Below are 20,111 nucleotides of genomic sequence, written 5' to 3'. Positions count from 1 at the left end.
CCGCTATTTTTCCCACCCACAGGACACTGCGGCCCGTGGGTGGGGATGACACCCGGCATGTTTTAGCGGGGCGCTGCCAATAGGGCAAGGTGCAAACCAAACTTTTGAAATCGGGAAGGCCTCTAAAACAACCTAATAGGAACGCTAAAAAAAAATGACATCTCAGACCAGAATATGAGAGAATGGAGACCACTCTAACAGCTTATAAGACAGCTTGTAGGCAGTATTGGATTTCCATACAAGGCACAAAAATTTGAAAAGCCATCTGAAGCAGCCTGAAAGGGAGAATTGCGGCTTTCAGTCTTGTTTCAGTGAAATGTAAGACTGTTTTCAGTTATGTTTATGATCATAAAATCTTCATTAAAATGTAGAATTGGAGCATAAATGGCTGAATTGGTATTTAACTCTTCACTATGTGCCAGCTTTAAACATTTTGCTAACAAGAGTTTTTTCTGTATATAATGATCTGGCTTGACAGGAAATTGTATTGCAGACTGTTTTTGCCTTTGTCTTTACTAGAATTGAGCTTTCCACGCATTTCTGAATGTCATAGCTCAGCTTTTCTTCAATACAGCTTTGTTTTTAGAAATTCACAGTACAAAGAATTACAGTGGGAAAAACTGAGAAATGTTAACCTAAGTATCAAATTCTTGTCAATTCACAATTCAATCCTCATAAACAACTAATGTTTTGAGGGGTTAGGTTTATGTAAGGGGTAGTGGTTGGAGGGGAAATTGAAGTGTGAGATGTTCCTACCTGTTACCTGACCATCATTGATTGGATTTTATAAGGGATGAATGCATCATTTATCCTTGTAGGGAATAGCGTCGACACAAAAATGGTCAATGTTTTTTTGTTTTGTTTTTCTAACCCTAATCTTTACCCACCCTCCCTGTTTTGCCTAACCCTTCCACCTGGTACCTAACCCTAACCGTCCTTCCTAGTGCCTAACCCTAACCGTCGGGGTAAGTGCCTAACCCTAACCGTCCTTCCTAGTGCCTAACCCTAACAGTCGGGGTAAGTGCCTAACCCTAACTGTCCCTTCTAGAGCCTTACCCTAACCCTCCGGTAAGTGCCAAATGACAATAACCCTAACAAAAACAAACACGTGTTCACCATTTTTGTGTCTATCCTATCACTGTCAACCTTATGACTCTGTCTACATCCATGTTGATCTTGTGTCCCTTTCTGCTTATTGACTATCTACCATTTGGTGTCTATCTATTGTCGCACTTTTTACTGTAGTTCTATTGATTGGAACCCAGTAGATATACATGCAGATTGGATAAAGCTGCATACACACGGTACGATCTGTACCACCAACTACTTGAAAGATCTTTCAAGAAGATCTTTCAAAGAGATCTTTCAGTGAAGTCATCCTGCCACATATCTGAACAGGCAAAGTTGACAATATCATGCAAGTTGGCCTGCATGTATGGACGCTCAAAGATATCCTTATCGTTCATGCAGGAACGCGCATTGTTGGTCGTTGACTGCATAAAAGTGAACAATATATCGTTGAACGATATTGTAATCGTTCATATTATTCATAGATATCGTACCGTGTGTATGCACCTTTAGGCACAAAAATTGAGTTATGTGGTTTGCAAGACAAACAGATTGTTTTTTTTGTTTGTTTTTTTTACAATGGAAAGATACAGGGCAATAAATGGAGTATGTAAATTACCAGAGATAACATGAGAACAGTTTATATAGTATATAAATTATCTGTGGCTAAATATGTTCTGGTTAAGGAAACAAATCAAGCATGTGCTCAAACAAATTTCCTATGAAAGCAAATTAATAACAATGTGATGACGAGATGTTGGAGTTAAAAGTAATAACAGCAATAAATAAAATAAAAATAAAGGGATAAATTAAAGATGACGCAAAATGAGATGGTTGATTATATAAACACCTACCATATCACAACGTAGTTTTACCAAGGACCAAAGCTGAAACTTGTTACTGAATTTGCACCTGGCTATAAATGTGGCCGAGCTTGTGCGATGATTCCACCATCATCAGCCACAGAATGTTTGCAATACTATGGCAATCATGTGCATCCTCTCTAATGACTCAAGCTCACATCATAAGCAGATGTTGCTTTCTGTACGTTTTAGAGCTGATATAACCAGTATGAAGGAATCTATCACAAAGTAACCTAATGAATATCAAACTAAAACAATAAGAGTTTTTTGTTTTACTTCTTGATGGAAGAGGGGGGAGAGCTGTTTTTGAACATTAACCCTTGCCACAAACCCACTTCCTGGAAAATACATATAAGGACACCCCCTTTATTAGTTATCATTTTTTTAGTGGAACACAGTGTAGAAAGGTTTTAGATGTGAAATGCTTATTTTGATTTTCTTTTGTGTTGCAGATATTGCAGTTGTAGAAATGACTGATGCTTTCCGCCAACCCTCCTTATTCTACCATCTGGGTGTTAGAGAAAGCTTTAGCATGGCTAATAATATCATCCTTTATTGTGACACAAACTCTGAATCCCTACAGTCACTAAAGGTAAGTCTAGATGCACCTCAATTAGAGGGGCAGGTCATATTGTTTACATGCATTTAATGGCTAAAAGGACAGGCTGCACAATAATCCTTGGTTGATCCCGATGCATCGGAACGACAGATCGTGTAAAATATGGCCAAATCGTGAGTCCCCCACTCACGATGTGATGCACGTCCCCGCAGGTCACACATCGCATCTTCAGATCTGCCGTGCTGTAGGGCAGATCTGATAAATAAGTCACGATGCACTAGATAGTTTAGGAGGCACGATAGATTGTGTGCCAAATTTGCAGCTTTTCAGACCAAATCGTTCCCACGACTGCCCCCGGGGAGAGTTCAGGGGGAAATCGTACACATCGTGAGCACATCGCTGTGTTTGTAGACACCTTCACTTAAAGGAGTACTGTAAGAGCATAGCTAGGTTAGACTTTCTTCGATAATGTAACCGAACTGTTAGACCCTGTAAAAAACGCCTAAATCTGTGTGTACCTGTCTCTTATTACACCCTTAAGATGGGTACACATTAGACAACGTGCATACCCAGCCGACCCACGATGTGACGGGCGACATATTGAGTGATCCGTACACACGTCCGCATGATATGTTGTTTGCCAGCCGCATCTAAATGGATGGGGTCATTCGTCACAATGACAGATTGAGAAGCATGTACGGCAGATCAGTTGATGCGACGAACGACCCTGCTGGAGCGCAGAGGGACAAAGATAGTGCGTACACACTTGCCAATGTCTGCCTGATTCACAGGATCAGGCAACATATCATCTGTGTTCCCACCTTAAATTCTATTATGCAAACTTGTTAGTCAGGAACATCAGTGCTGGGTAGGAAGACCAGCTATAGAATAAGTCCTGCCTCTGCGAATACAGTCCTTGGACTACTTTACCCTGCACCCATCCATTCTTTAGTAGATAATATAAGTCTGCGTAACTAACAGGAATAATCTTACGACAATATATAAGAAGTCCTTGTCCAAAGGTGTACATCCCCTTATAGTTAGCTGATCTATAATTGCCAACATTTTATCACAGTTTCCTTCAGCTTGTTGTTGTAGACCTATGTAACCAGGTCAATAAATATTGACAAAATGGCACTTAATCTTCCAACACCAGTGAACAATAACAACATGTTTTATGAATTTATTGTACATTATCCCACAAATAATATCTTGTAAAGCATTAATCATACAGAAAATACTGATAAAAACTTAACAGAGATCAACAAAGGCCTGTACAAACTTTCCCAAAGGTTAGGAGCCATCAATTTTGCAAGAAACGGTTTGTGAGACAAGCAAAATATTTTAGTGTGTAGTGATGCATGTTGGCAAATAAGTGTCCTAGTATCCTAAATATCATACATCGTCATACCAATTGCTGGCCTGCCCCGTGCATCAGACGAACCTTGTCGGACTGTGTCCCATTCAGAATCGGCTGCCAGCATACACTGGCTCTTCACCCCCACATCAACCTCCAGTATATATTCCTGAAGCCATTAGCGCATTATGATGTGCTTTTACTGCTGCCAGGTACTGTATGCTCACTGTAGTGGCACATTCTGCAGCTACGACTACTGTAACAGGTCAGGGATACTAACAATCTTCCTGGGAGTTAGTCATCTGCAGGGGATTTAAATCTAATTGTCTTCTGCAAAGCTAATGAAAAGCAGGTGCTCATTCACAAATGCTTCCTTTGTAGAGATAAAACAAAGGATCGCAGAAGATGGACATCACCGGTCATTAAAGTGCAAAGCCTATATGACCAACTTCCTTTTGCTTTTTCACAATCTGAGGAACCATTTAGCCATTGGCTGAAATTGTGAGGGTTGTTGTAGTTTTTGTGGATATTAATGCGTTAAGACCTTCTTTATATTGCTTCACTATAAGCATATGTGAAAAATCACTCTTTGCATTTTGGCTAATTGTTAGGCAACTGTGAGAAACAATTGTTGATGGCTTCAGGCACCAATTCAAACTTTATATATAATTAGAGTATGTCCACTGGGGTTTCTTGTTGCTTGATAGCTAACCTGTGCAAGCTTGTAATATACTGTACTAATCAGAATGCCAAGGAAAAGAAATCTTAGCCTTTAGGTTAAAATCTAGTGTAGACATTCTAGAATCAGAATCTCTAATCAATTGTCCGGTTAATGGCACTATATAGAATAACTAAAGAAAATCCAGAATAGCATAATTGTGAAAATCCAATTAGCAACTAATACTAATTTAATAAATCTAAAAATAAATGTCTAGACTGAATTGTATAATGTTTTTGTGCTGGCCATACAAGCTCTGATATCACCGGCGATATTGGCTCTATTTGCTAATACTGCCAATGTTTGTGACTTTAAAACAATGCAATATCCAAATCTAAATTGTTTGGTTCCAAACTGGGCATGCCCAGTGGTCAGAGTGGGCCAGTATACAGCCACTTAGTGCTTTGGTTGTAATATGAAATTCTATTCAGTTGGATTTTCCATGCTGCCACTTCGGCCACTGGGCATTTCCAGAAATCAGTTTGGCATATGCCAACCGCACAAACCATATCATACAGTGATATTGCTGTTTAGTTATATACATGTTTTAAACTTGAAAATATACTTGAATACTGATTACTAAAAGTGAAATTCCACTTTCTCTCGTCTGTTCTCTTTTGTTCTATGACTATGATCTGGAACAATCACAATCTTAGGCAACTATGAAAGGTCTGACTCAACTGTCTTAAGGTGTGTATCCACTAGCAGATAGTGGAACGACAGTACGATTCCAACATTGTAATTGTACAGTCATTCCTCTTCCCCTGCAGTGCCTACACTGAATGATATATCGTTCAGTGTAGGCACCCTCCCTCATCCCTGAACATGGTCAATCTGTCGTTATCGACAGCATGTTCAGGCGATGAAAGATGTCCAAAACGACCAGCGGGAGCAATAATCGCTGGTTGTTTTCGACATTTTCATGTCCGATTCATGCACGATTAATAATATATCGTTCAATCGCTCATTTTAATCGGCAAGTGGATATGCGGCATTAGAAGTATCAAATTGCTGCTTTTGCTCTTCAATATTTTTCATCTGTATGTACAAATAGTAATGTGTTTTGTTTGTTTTTTTCCTTTAGGAAATCGTTTGCCAAAAGAATAATGTGAGTATTACCTATCTTGTTTTTTTTTTTTCTTTTTAAACCTTTTTATTGAGGCATTACAATACATATCAAATCGAAATACAAAAGGAGAAAATGAGGTAAATTTACTAAGAATCGTGTTTGTCCCGACTTTGGTTGAAAACAAACACTCTAAGCTTCGCCGGGACTCGGGAGAGTTTTGAAAAATGAAACTCGCAAATTTACTTAGAATTGAGTTTGGCTGAATGGAGTTTTTTGATGGTGAATGAGATCGAGTTTTCTCTGGTGAGTTCCCTGTATCTGACCGCAGCCAACCACACCCGAACATGCAGCCTGCACATATCCGTGAGATATGTGCAGGCTGCATCTGTGTATTTTGTGTTAATTTTTTTTTTATTAACATTTTTTTTTTTTTAATGTGGGGTTCCCCCCCAAAGCATAACCAGCCTTGGGCTCCTGAGCCAGTCCTGGTTCTAAAAATACATGGGGGACAAAATGTGTAGGGTTCCCCGTATTATATGAACCAGCACTGGTCTCTGTGATCCGGTACTGGTTTAAAAAAATACGGGGGAAAAATTGCGTGGGTGTCCCCCATATTTTTAAAACCAGCACCAGGCTCAAACAAGCTGGAGTGTAATGTAACAGCCAGGGGAACCATACACCCCAAACTAGTCTGCTCGATTATTGGTAAATTCCAGAATCCTATTTTTACTAGAGAAAAGGTTAGAGAGTTTGGCCGACGGTGAAATGAAGCGTGTTTGCTAACTCTCAAATTCTCTCCTGAGTTAGATGTTTGGAAAGTTTTGCCATTTTTTGTAACTCGTAAATTTACTGAGGATGCTATCTCGACCAAACTCGAATCTTAGTAAATGTATCCCTAAGTGTCACACGTGTCGTCATTAAAAAAATAAATAAATAAAAAAAGTAAAAGAGTAAAAATGGAACCCATGGGACTAGCTGGGTTTCACAGTAGTCCAAATAATTAAAATGTTAATAACAAGAACAACTTAGCATGACGTAACAACACATAAAATTAAGATGATCAAATCTAAGGTGCACATTGTCGAAGTGAACATAGGAGTAAGGAGCTGATTCACACCCGCTCACTATTATGCGAACGCTCGTAGCTGACCGAGTTGCAATCTGCGCATGCAATGCACGTGCTCAAACCACTGCAAAAGATCAGAATGCGTTCGCTCGTTGCGCATAGACAGACCAGCAGAATGAGTGACAGGAGAAGCCGTTTGTGGGTGGTGACAGGGACAGTCTACTAGAAACGGGGGAGTGGAGGTACGAACGCAGGCGTGCCTGAGTGCTTCAACGCCATTTTAGAGGCGTGCATAATTAAAAGGCAGCGTCATAGTACATGCCACTTGGTTGTATTTCACACTGAAGTGATCGTAGTGCTTGCGGAAGGGTATAGTCAACCTCAAGCGCTGCGATCGCATCCGATGGTGCTTGATGTACCAATGTTTTCATGCACTTCCAGGAGATGACGTGCACAAGTGGGCGTCTTATGGCTGATGGGCATCTGCATACACTGAGTGATCCCACACCAAGACATAGTGGGCGTGCTAATGCCTTGCCGTGCGATTGCCAGCCTTGCTGGGCGTGCGCTGGATTTGCAATACGCAGGCTACAAGCGAACGCATCTAGCAAGCAGGTCTGAATGAGCTCCAAAGGTTGATCAGATGGCTTGGCAAGACAATCCATGGGGGAGGTGTCAGCCATTGGAAAAAACCAAAACAAATTTCCATAGCATAACAAAATGGTTTGCCTGTCTCTCCTTATGACATGATGTTTCCACCCAGTCCACCTATATTGTTTTTAAGAGAAAAAAACAAATATGGTGAGAAGAGGTGTTACCACTGAAAGCCCCAGAGCATTGTGATCATTATCAGTGTGTAGTATATAAGGAAACTGAAGAAATCGCATATTATGAACTTGCATATTATGGGAGTAACTTAGAGTTCAACAGAAAAGTTGCACATTTGTGTATTTTAAATAATGTATGTACCTTCACACACATGTTTCCATGTCTGTATTTTGAGTAACAAACATCTTAAGATGCAGTACATGCAACCTTTATATAGTATATATTTCTGGATCCCCCCTCAATCCTTTGTAGTTCACATTAACTTATGATCCTGTATTTGTTTGTTTCGGATGCTGGGTACACCCTGGCCGATATATCAACCGTTCAATTGAACAGCCAATATATTGTGTGTGCATCGGCCAGTGTGTACTAGATGACGTTGTTCACAGACATATCGCGTTGCCTGTGCAGCACAGCCGATGCCCAATATGTCTACAGATATATTGGTGCATAGTGCTATGTGTATGGGCGGTCAGCCAACTGCCCGTACACTTGCTGCAGAGGCCGCAGGTGACTGACATCACAACTGGGCGGGCACATGTGCCTGCCCAGTTGGGACATTAGTCACAGCACATCCGTTCGATGATTGGTAAGTGTGTATGCACTTACCAATTGTCAGGTAGGATGGTGGAATGGCAAGAAGGCCCATCAGTTGTCCTAGTGTGTACCCTGCTTTTTAGACTGCAGCTAAATAGGAAAATAAACTGTAAATACAGGTGTCTGTATTTGTATGAAAATAAAGAATAAAATAAATAAAAATTAAATATAATGTATCCATGCATCTGGGGCAAACCTAAAAATAAGACCGACTGAAATTGGCTTGCTTAACTTGCGTCTGCATGCCCTTATTGTACTCCATTTGGGCAACACGGTGGTTCAGTGATCAGCATTGCTGGCACATAGTGTTGAGATCATGGGCTTAACTCCAACCAAAGCCCTATATGCGTGTAGTTTGTATGTTCTTCCTGTGTTTGCATTGGTTTCCTCTGGGTGCTCTGGTTTCCTCCCACAGTCCGAGAGCATACTGGTGGTTAGTTGACTTCTGACAAAAAAAATGAACCTGTGTGCGCGCGCGTGTGTGTGTGTGTGTGTGTGTGTGTGTGCGCGCGCGCGTGTGTGTGTGTGTGTAGGGATGTAGTCATGCCGAAGCCGATATCCCCACAAGGGAGTTAAGATATAGGCATTGAAATGTCGACGCTTATCTTAATCTTTATGCTGAACGAGGGAAGTCCGGGGCACCCGTCCTCTTTTGGGTGGGGAGGTTAGGGTTAGGCACCCCTAGGGGGGAGGGATAGAGTCAGGCACCACTGCCTGGGGGGTTAGGTTTAGGCATGAAAGAGGGGGACTTAGGTTCAGGAACTAACGGGGGAGGGTTAGGGCACGGGGTGGTTAGGGTTAGGCTACCGGGGGGAGGGTAAGTATCAGAGCCGGATTTAGACCTCATGGGGCCCTAGGCAAGATACCGGTTTTGGGGCCCCCCTCCTCCAAGCAATCCATAGCACTATATTTTCATTCCTAATTCATGCTGCTGTACAGCACCCTGGTGCGCCAAGGCCTTAAATACACTTGATTTTTGCTAAGCTTTTCAGTGTTTGGCCCCACTGATTGTCCCCTCTATAGCTCTCACTGCCAGTCCATATCACACTGACTCACTGACCCTGAGGAAAATCTCCAATAAAGGAGATAGAAATGTTGGCTACATGATGGTCTAATTGTCCTTTATTATACTACCACCTGGAAGTCCTGGGAGTGCTGATAATAAATATATATATATATATATATATATATATATATATATATATACATACATACAGTCAGGTGCATCAATATTGGGACATTGACAGAATTTTCATATTTTGGCCTCTATTCACCACCACAATGGCTTTGAAATGAAACAAACAAGATGTGATTTAACTGCAGACTTTCAGATTTAATTTGAGGGTAATTACATCCAAATCAGGTGAACGGTGTAGGAATTACAACGGTTTCTATATGTGCCTCCCACTTTTTAAGGGGCCAAAAGTAATGGGACAAACTAAACAATCCTAAATCTAACTTTCACTTTTTAATACTTTGTTGCAAATCCTTTGCAGGCAATTACAGCCTGAAGTCTGGAACGCATAGACATCACCAGACGCTGGGTTTCATCCCTGGTGATGCTCTGCCAGGCCTCTACTGCAAATGTCTTCAGTTCCTGCTTGTTCTTGGGGCATTTTCCCTTTAGTTTTGTCTTCATCAAGTGAAATGCATGCTCAATCAGATTCAGGTCAGGAGATTGACTTGGCCATTGCATAACATTCCACTTTTTAGCCTTAAAAATCTCTTTGGTTGATTTTGCAGTATGCTTCGGGTCATTGTCCATCTGCACTGTGAAGCGCCGTCCAATGAGTTCTGAAGCATTTGACTGAATATGAGCATATAATATTGCCCGAAACACTTCAGAATTCATTTTTGTCAGCAGTCACATCATCAATAAATACAAAGGAACCAGTTCCATTGGCAGCCATACATGCCCACGCCATGACAGTACCACCACCATGCTTCACTGATGAGGTGGTATGTTTTGGATCATGAGCAGTTCCTTTTCTTCTCTTCTCTTCCCATCACTCTGGTACAAGTTGATCTTTGTCTCATCTGTCCATAGGATGTTGTTCCAGAACTGTAATGGCTTTTTTAGATGTTGTTTGGCAAACTCTAATCTGGTCTTCCTGTTTTTGTGGCTCACCAATGGTTTGCATCTTGTGGTGAACCCTCTATATTCACCCTTGTGAAGTCTTCTCTTGATTGTTGACTTTGACACATATACACCTACCTCCTGGAGAGTGTTCTTGATTTGGCCAACTGTTGTGAAGGGGTTTTTCTTCACAAGGGAAATAATTCTTCTGTCATCCACCACAGTTGTTTTCCGTGGTCTTCCGGGTCTTTTGGTGTTGCTGAGCTCTCCAGTGCGTTCTTTCTTTTTAAGAATGTTCCAAACAGTTGATTTGGCCACACCTAATGTTTTTGCTATTTCTCTGATGGGTTTGTTTTGATTTTTCAGCCTAATGATGGCTTGCTTCACTGATAGTGACAGCTCTTTGGATCTCATATTGAGAGTCGACAGCAACTGATTCCAAATGCAAATGTCACACCTAGAATCAACTCCAGACCCTTTACCTGCTTAATTGATAATGAAATAACGAGGGAATAGCCCACACCTGTCCATGAAATAGCTTTTGAGTTGATAGTCCCATTACTTTTGGCCCCTTAAAAAGTGGGAGGCACATATTGAAACTGTTGTAATTCCTACACCGTTCACCCGATTTGGATGTAATTACCGTATATACTCGAGTATAAGCCGAGTTTTTCAGCACAAAAAATGTGCTGAAAAAGTCCCCCTTGGCTTATACTCGAGTCAAGTGTAGCGCTGACTGGACGGAGTTCGGTCAGCGCTACACACTGCCAAACACATAGCCGCCGGAGCCGGCAGCTATGTGTTTGCTGTAATCAGCAGCCGCTGAGAGTCTGTCAGACTCTCAGCGGCTGCTGCTGCTCCCACTGCGGGAGCCATCTTCCGGCTCCCGCAGTGGGTGATGGGAGACACGTCGTCATGACGACGTCTCTCCCATGCAAAGAGGCCGGAGGAGCGGACAGCGGCGGGACCAGGAGCGGGAGTTACAGGTAAGTGATTTTTTTTTTTTATTGTTATCACGTCTCTCTCTACTTAGGGGGGGGGACTACAGGGGGCACTACCAGGGGGCGATGACTGCAGGGGGCACTACCAGGGGGCGATGACTGCAGGGGGGCACTACCAGGGGGCGATGACTACAGGGGGCACTACCAGGGGGCATTATCAGGGGGTGATTACTACAGGGGGCACTAAAAGGGGGGAATACCACTGGGGGAACTACCAGGGGGGATTACTACAGGGGGCACTACCAAGGGGGGATTACTACAGGGGGCACTAAAAGGGGGGATTACTACAGGGGGCACTACCATGGGGGATTACTACAGGGGGGGATTACTACAGGGGGCACTAAAAGGGGGGATTACTACAGGGGGCACTAAAAGGCGGGATTACTACTGGGGTACTACCAGGGGGGGATTACTACTGGAGGCACTGAAAGGGGGGATTACCACTGGGGGCACTACCAGGGGGGGATTACTACTGGGGGCACAACCAGGGGGGGATTACTACTGGGGGCACAACCAGGGGGAATTACTACTGGGGGCACTACCAGCTGTTGCCATTTCCCACACTAGGCTTATACTCGAGTCAGTAAGTTTTCCCAGTTTTTTTGGGTAAAAGTAGGTACCTCGGCTTATATTCGGGTCGATTTATACTCGAGTATATACGGTACCCTTAAATTAAATCTGAAAGTTTGCAGTTAAAGCACATCTTGTTTGTTTCATTTCAAAACCACTGTGGTGGTGAATAGAGGCCAAAATCTGAAAATTCTGTCAATGTTCCAATATTTATGGACCTGACTGTGTGTATGTGTATATTTATATATATATGTATATATGTGTATATATATATATGTGTGTGTGTGTATGTACATGTGCATGCATATAATATATATGTATGTGTAATATATATATATATATATATATATATATATATATATATACATATATATACACATGTGTGTATGTATATTTATGTGTGTGTATATATACTGTATGTATGTACTCTATGTATTTTATATATATGTGTGTATATATAACTTTCTGTCTATTTCGCACTCGCAATAGTCGCTGGGGTGCAATATCAAATTGTGGTCCAGGTGAGACCAAAAACCACCAATATATAAAAAAATATATTTGTAGGGGTGCACTCACCAGACTTCAATCAAGGGCTCACAATGACAACTTTATTCCATAGAACATCAATCCAATAATCCATATATATATACACACAGTGTGTGTGTGTGTGTGTGTGTATATGTATGTGTGTATATATATATATATATATCTCACAAATATACATACACATATGTGTGTATACATTATATATATATATATATATATATATATATATATATATATATATATAATTTGTATACACAAATATACATACTCACAAGTATACCTACACACACGTGTGTGTATATATATTATTTGTGTGTGTATATATATATATATATATATATATATATATCACACACACATACAATACTATAGGACTCGGTGCCTTTAATTACAGTAGTTACATTTTGGTGACAAAAAAAAAAAGTTCTTCAATACTGTCTTACTTTTATGATGTCAAGATGCTGACAGTGTGACACACTGGCTAAGCCACAGCCGTCCTCAGCTGCATCGCGGCATGTTCCAGCTTCCACCTTCTCTTCTGTGGCTGTGTGCCCAGCGCCCGCCCCTCTTTTCCATGTCACACCCAGGCCCGCCAAGAGCCGTGGCGGGCCCCGGTAATAGGGGCGTGGCTTAATCACGGGAGGTGTGGCCACGCCCCCTTGCCAAGAAAAAAAAAGATTTGCACGCTGGGGAGGGGGGGCGCTCTGAGCCCCCTCTGCCCGGCGCAAAGCCAGGGGAGGCGCGATCAGTGTGATCGCTACCCCACACAGGCATAGGAGGGAGACTGCTGTGGCTGCTGCTCAGCAGCCACGAGCAGTTTCCAACTGCAGGCAGCTTAGCACACGCTGTGTGCTGGGCTGCTGTGAGGGGGGGAGTGGCGCCGGACCCGGGCCCCCCGCTGGGCCCCTCAGGAAGCCCGGGACCGGGTAATCTGTACCCGCCCCCCTCCCCCCCCCCCCCTCTCGGCTCCCCTGGTCACGCCCTCTTCTTCACTGCAGCCTGCGCGCCAACCAGTCACTGGGAGCCGCAGGCTGCTTTTCTGTGCCTGATTGGTCCACCGCCGGCCTGGCAATTCAGCACTGCTCTGCGGCGCCGGTGGGGACTGTGTGAATGCTACGGGAGTGGCTGCGGATCGTGGGACCAGATCAGATCTGCGGCGGGGGGGAGGACTTGCCTCCAATGGCCCTTTAATCCAGCCATGATCAGACCGCTTCCTCCCCGGGCCCTGGCTGGTGCGCTCAAAACTCAGAGCAGCACTGCAGGTTCTCTCCCAGGGCCGGATTACCGGGGGGGCCCGGTTACGGGCCCCTTGGGACCCGCAGGGCCCTAGGCCTCCACCTTGGTTGCCTAGCGGTAAATCCGGCCCTGGTAAGTATACCAACCATCGGGATGCGGCTGTCGATATTCTGACAGGAGGCATCCCGACAGCCGTCATATCATACCGATTCAGTGTGGGTGTCAATGTCATAGAGGATATATGGGCCGCTCGTGTTGTGTATGTCAAAATACCTCCAACAGTTGTGTGCATGTGCATTGTGTCTAATGTTAAATAACACCATGCAAATGCGTTATGTGCAATATAAATCATTCCCTATGTGAAAAATATAAGCTGTCTACAAATGTAGATTCTGATTCCTGTGTTGGTTGCCATAGTTAAAAAAAAATCAACTAATTTTCACACTGTTACAAGGTCTGTTTCTAGGGTTTATGGTCAGACAATTTGGCAAACACAAATTCCGGTCATTACTAGAAGAAATACTGTAGTTCAAGAAAGCTTTCTCCATGTTTGCTCTGTTGCGTGGGTCCCAGTAGCTGTGATCACTAGACAATATAAATTTGCAATGCAGAAATCATATTAGACCTGGCGAATGGGGTACAGCACTTAAAGTATGCAATTTCCCTCATCCTGACACCTACACATTTATTTGACTGATTAGTTACTTATATAGCACCAGCATAATGCATTGCGCATTATAATTGGGAACAAATTGTAATAGAACAAGACTGGGTAATAACAGACAGACATAGAGGTAAGAGGGCCCTGCTTGCAAGCTTACATTCTATAGTGAAATAGGCATTGGTACACAAAGATAGGTGCTACTTATTACATATTGGCCCAGACAGATTGCAGAGGTTCTTTGTAGGCTGTATGGCCCAGTCACACAGCAATGTTGGCCTAGGGTCAGGAGGATGAGAAAATGTGAAGTTATGTTTGGACTGAATAGTGGGGATGTAATTGGGTAGGATAGTTTATGGAGGTTATGTGAGTGGTTCTCGGATTTGATAAGCTCGCCTGAAGAGTTTAATTTTCAGGGAATTCTTCAAGGTTTGGAGACTAGAGGATAGTTTTATAGTGTGTCCATTTCAGAGTGGGTGCAACCCAAAAAAAGTCCTGCAACCGCGAATGGGAGCAGGTTATGCGTGTGGATGAGAGACGCAGTTCTTGTACAGAGCGTAGTGGTTGGGTTGGGAGATATTTTGATATAAGCGAAGAGATGTATGTTAGTGTTTGGTTATAGCCTTATGTGCTTATGTGTAGGAAAAGTATTTTATGTTGAATTCTGTAGAATACAGGTAACCAATGGAGGGATTAATAGCAGAGCAGCAAATTAAAAAATGTTTATCAAGGATGATTAAACTAGCATCTGCATTCAAAATGGATGCATAATGTTTTTGCAAAATTGTTACTACACCTATGCTTTAAACTTCCGAAAAACGGGTGGAGCTCCCGGCCGCCGAAAAGGTGAGCAGGTCTCCCAACCGCTCGTCTACCCCCGTACCACCCCGCAACCCTCCCAACCATACCCCCGCAGCATGGTGGGAGCTGATGCTATTCACAACCCCAAGCTACACCGCCAATCTGCGTCAAGCCCTACCTTGCCCTCCTTATGCCATGCCACAACACCCCCCTCCTCCTGTGCCGACCTGGCTGCCCCCATTATTCTGTTATCTGTTTCATGTTAAATTGTTTTTTGTTCTTCCTTCGGTATGGACATACACACAGAAAAAGTTTCAGTAAATCTAGTGTTTCAATGCTGTATAAAGTTGACAGAAAATTCATTTCTGCATGGTTGAAACTGAAGAGGAAATTCAGACTAAATATTATGTCAATAATTTTGTTTATAGAACAAATGCAGCAGAAAACAAATTTTGTCCTAAATAAATTTGCACACTACAATGTGTGTACACTACATAGATAGAACATGCAATGTCAGTATGCTTCCCACACTAGCTGCTATATGGCATTAATACACAGCCCACCAGATAACGCTAATACACTACCCCCGTTTGTAATATTAATACAGTACCCTCTTTCCCAGAAACTATTATTACGCTGTCCCCAGATAATATTAATACACTAACCCAGGGGCGGATTGGGATGGAAAACCAGCCCGGGAAATTTCTGGAAGCAGCCCTAAAGGGGGCGGGTGTGTTGAGAAGGCGGGTCTGTGGAGGAGGGCAGGATACTCCCTCGCCTTAGGGCCTGGAGCTGCTTTTGCAAGCCACTGAGGGGAGCAGGGCCGGCAACAGAAATCTGGGTGAATGATACCCTTTTATTTGGGACCCCCCATCCCTCTGCACTAGGTACAGGCCAGTCAGTTTGAAAGTCTTTTCTTACCTATTTGGTGGTTTCTCTGCAACAGGGAACCTCTGAAGAATTTCAGCCTCACTGTACAGCGTCTTCAGCCGGTATTCACTATTCATGTAGAAGATCACATTGTCTGGAAGATGCCTGTTTATGTAGAAATATAACTAATGTCATCATCATAACCTACAGTAGCAGAAGTTTTTGTGCAGGGTAAAATTTCCCTGATCAAACAATTTCTGTGTCTCCAGATGCCCGTACGTCTCTCCATCCCCAAGCTCCCCTGTGGTTCTCCAGGCTCCCTCTGTCTCTCCATTTCCAGGACCCATTGTCTCTCTCCAGAATCCCCTATGCCTCTCCAGGACCCCATGTGTTTCTCCATCCCAGGACCCCATGTGTTTCTCCATCCCCAGGACCCCCATGTCTCTCCATCCCCAGGCCCACCTGTGGCTCTCATCCTCATTCCCCCAGCCCCAGTGTGTCTCAGCCTCATTCCCCCAGCACCAGTGTGTCTCTCAGGGTCTGATTCAGAGCCGGACGCTATTTGCGGACGGTCGTTCTGAAAAAGGGGCCGGACATTTAAATCAAGCGCTCGCTCTTTGCGGTCTGTTGACGCCTCTTTGTCTGAACGAGCGAACAAAACATGCGCTTGCTATTTTGAAAAAAACGCCCCCTGGCCGCTCGCATCACACGTCATCTCCGCTATTTATTAGATTAATCGAGTACATCGAAAGGTGTATGAACTGCTCGCAGTGCTTGTGGTAGCATTTTCCTACCGCAATCATGCGAGCAGTTCAGACTAAAAGATGACAAAGTGACGTGGCCGATGACGCTGCTTTGTTAATTATGCACACCCTTAAAACGCCCGTTTTGACCTTTTGGCACGCCTGCGTTCGGATCTCCACTCCACGTTTTCAAGCACCTTCCCCTGTTACCACCCACAAACGCCTCATCCTGTCACTCAAATTAGCAGGCACACGAGCACACGATTTCTGACCGCACTGACTGGTTCGCGCATGCGCATTACAACCCATACGCATGCGCAGATGTGCGAACATCGCTCGGAGCGAACGAGCGGCCACTTACGAGCGGCTCTGAATCAGGCCCTCAGTCCTTTTCCCCCAGTCCCAGTGTGTGAGAAAGGACCTCTGTGACGTTGCAGTCACATGACCGCTGAGGGGGGCCAGAATGCTCCTGTGTTACCATCCACATGGGCATAGAGGGGGAACACATTTTTGTGGCGAGCGCAGCAAGCCACCGTGCCCGAAACATGGAGAGCGCAGCGAGGAGACACTTTTGGCCCTCCTTTATCATTCTGGCCCCTCCCCCTTTGATGACGGGTCACATGTGTGTGACATCACAGGTCCCTTGGAAAATTGTATTATAGATCTAACCATTTCCCCAGTCCAAGTGTGTCTCTCAGCCCCATTCCCCAGTGTGTATCTCTTGGTCCCATTCACCCAGCCCTAGTGTGTGTCAGCCTCATTCCCCAAGCCTCAGTGTCTCTCTCAGCCTTATTCTCCAGCACCAGTTTGTCTCTCAGCCTCATTTCCCCCCCCCCAGCCCTTGTGTATCTCATCCTCATTCCCAGAGCCCCTGTGTGTCTCAGCATTATTCCCCAGCCCCAGTGTCAGCACCAACCCCCCCAGCCCAACATCTTTAGCTCCCCCTCCCCCAGCCCTGCATCTTTAGCTCAGCCCTGCATCTTTAGCTCACCCCCCTCAGCCCTGCATCTTTAGCTCAACCCCCCGCCCCCCCGCGTTGTCAGCTCCCCCTCCCCTCCCATCTCCTCTCTCCCCCCCCCCCCCCCCCGCAGCCAACACTTACCTGGTGATGCTCTGTCCGCTGCTTGTTCCTGTGTCCAGCCGCCGGCATCACCTGCTGCTCCTCTGGCTGCCCGCTGCTTGTGTCTTTGCCCTCAGACGGCGTCACTGCTTGTTGCAGCATGCACAGAGTGAGGCCAGGCCGCGCGGAGGGGCTGGAGGCGGAGCTGTCAGCTGTGACTGACAAGCTCCGCAAAGGCTTATGGGAGGAGCTGCTGCCAGGCAGGCGCAGCAGCTCCCCCGTCGGCCATTTTTTTTTTCAATTAGTAAGCTTCTGCGCATGCGCAGAAGCTAGACTACTGTAAAGCTGCCCGATCGGAGCTGAGCTCCGATCGTGGCAGCGGGTGGGTAGGAGGGTGGCCAGCCATAGTAGGGACCGGCCCAGCGGGAACCAGCCCGGCATCCCGGCGGCCCAATCCACCCCTGCACTAACCCCCTCAGATAACATGAATAAACAACTTTTAAGATACTGCGGTGAGAGGGGAAGTCTCTCACCTGAATTGCCCACATTCTGGTGGAACCAGCTCCCTCCAAGGGAGGCTAGAGTGAAGCCTGTGCATTCTGCATGAACAGTGGAGGTGTGGAACTCCAGGTTTTCACAGTTGCACAGCCCCAGCAGCAACTCATCACTGAGCAGCAGAGGAAGAGTTTAACACACTCATCTGCCTGTTGCTCCTTGCCCTGATGCTGTCTAGCAGCCAGGTAGTAGTATTAAGTGTCTGTAGTGCCAGGGCCCAAGGGCTATGCTGGGAGAGCATGACCAAATGTGGCTGCAAGCCACTGCTGACTGCTGAGCACAATGAGTGCTGGAACCTTTTATGTTTGTTTGCTTAGTTTCTGTTATGTGCCTGTGTGTCCAGTCCTATGCTCATGTATGGCTAAAGTGCAGTGTCTGCTGCCATTAAAAGACACTGCTTTACCGAATACCTGCCTGTCTGTATCCTCATTTCTACACCCCGTGTTACATTGGTGGCCCTAACGGGGAATCTGCACTGCTGTGTCGCAGCACAATAGCTAGACGCCTATGGCGTAGCAAAGGAACTGACCAGGCAGAACGGTAGGTATACGTGAGTATGGTTGGTGAACCAGAGAAAACTCAGTTATAACAAGGACATTGTGTAACTTGCTTTGCACTGAAAAAAAAAAAAAAACCTCTTGTGTTTTTATTGGAAAAAAAGTTGCTTTCCTTTTTTTTTCCCCCCCACTGAGATGCTTAAGACCTATCAAATGCTGATTAGTATGTTCACTAGTTAGTGTAATTAAGTTTATACTGTTTCAATTAAGCACTGCATTGCTGAAAGGGAAAATACTAGGTTTTTTGTTCGTGTTTTGTTTAACCCCTGCATCGCTGAAGAAAAAAAAAAGCAGTTTTCTTTTTCTAACTTGAATAACCGTTGCTTTGCTGAACGAAAGAGATATATTTATTTGTGTAAACTGGCTTGTCATTGCTCTTATATAAATGAACCTAGGCTTGTGTATACACCTCCCACTGTAAAAATGGAGATAGTTTTTCACACTATACGGTAGTAACATTGTTGGCCTCAAATCAAAAGACAGAGGAACAAATGTTGTAGCTAGTGACCCAATCAATGGGAACAACAGCTACTACAGGGCATCTAAAGAACATGTCTGCCTCAGATGACCCAGAGGCATATTTACTGATATTTGAGAGGGTCGCACAGCGCTTAAAGTGGTCAGAAGACACTTGGGCTGATAGACTTGCCTCCTATCTCACTGGTGAGGCTCAGAAAGCCTATGCTGATATGTCCTTTGCTGATGCCAAGATATATGACCTAGTCAAAAGTGCCATTCTAGCTAAGTCAGATCTCACTCTTTCTGGGGAAGTGCAGCGCTTCCACGAATGGGCCCTACTACCAGGGGTCCTATTTGGAAGCAGGTTGCAAAACTCTACAGACAGGGGCAGAGTTGGCTCCAGCCAGAAGACCGCACTGCCGCTCAGATTATAGAGACGGTGGTTGTTGACCAATGTATAAGAACCCTAGAGCGGAATATGCAGCGCTGGGTCATACACGCTGATCCTCAGAGTTGACAGGAATTACAGTATTGGAGCGGTATGAAACCTCAGGAAATATGACAAAGATGCCAGAAAAGAAACCAGGCAATGGGCGACCCGTTACGATGGCACCCATTGGCCTGTGAACCAGACTGTCACCCCTCCTCAAGGAAACACCACTGGAGATGCTAGGGTTGTTTGTTATAAGTGCAGAGAGCCAGGTCATATAAGGCTGAACTGTCCCATTAAAAACAGAGCCTATGGAGTGTGGGATTGCTAGTAGGGGCATTACATACCCCGTTTTTTTTGCATGATGGAACCCTTGGATTCCAGACTCCCATTAATGTGGTCAATTGTGTTGCTGAATGG

The 20,111-nt window shown here is 44.5% G+C and overlaps 1 protein-coding gene across 1 annotated transcript in view; it reads left to right on the top strand.

The window, feature by feature from the left end:
* MAP3K5 (mitogen-activated protein kinase kinase kinase 5) overlaps positions 1-20,111 on the top strand; it is a 179,634-nt gene that overhangs the window by 65,988 nt on the left and 93,535 nt on the right. The window contains exons 2-3 of the mRNA XM_088452579.1: positions 2,384-2,523; positions 5,650-5,673. Of these exons, the coding sequence (XP_088308705.1) occupies positions 2,384-2,523; positions 5,650-5,673 (164 nt within the window). The remainder of the gene's footprint in view (positions 1-2,383; positions 2,524-5,649; positions 5,674-20,111) is intronic.

The sequence above is a fragment of the Taudactylus pleione genome, unplaced genomic scaffold, assembly GCF_031769625.1.
Source record: "Taudactylus pleione unplaced genomic scaffold, aTauple2 ptg000006l, whole genome shotgun sequence".
Lineage (NCBI taxonomy): Eukaryota > Metazoa > Chordata > Amphibia > Anura > Myobatrachidae > Taudactylus > Taudactylus pleione.
The sequence above is the reverse complement of the archived record's forward strand: the minus strand, read 5'-3'. Positions and strand labels throughout refer to the sequence as shown.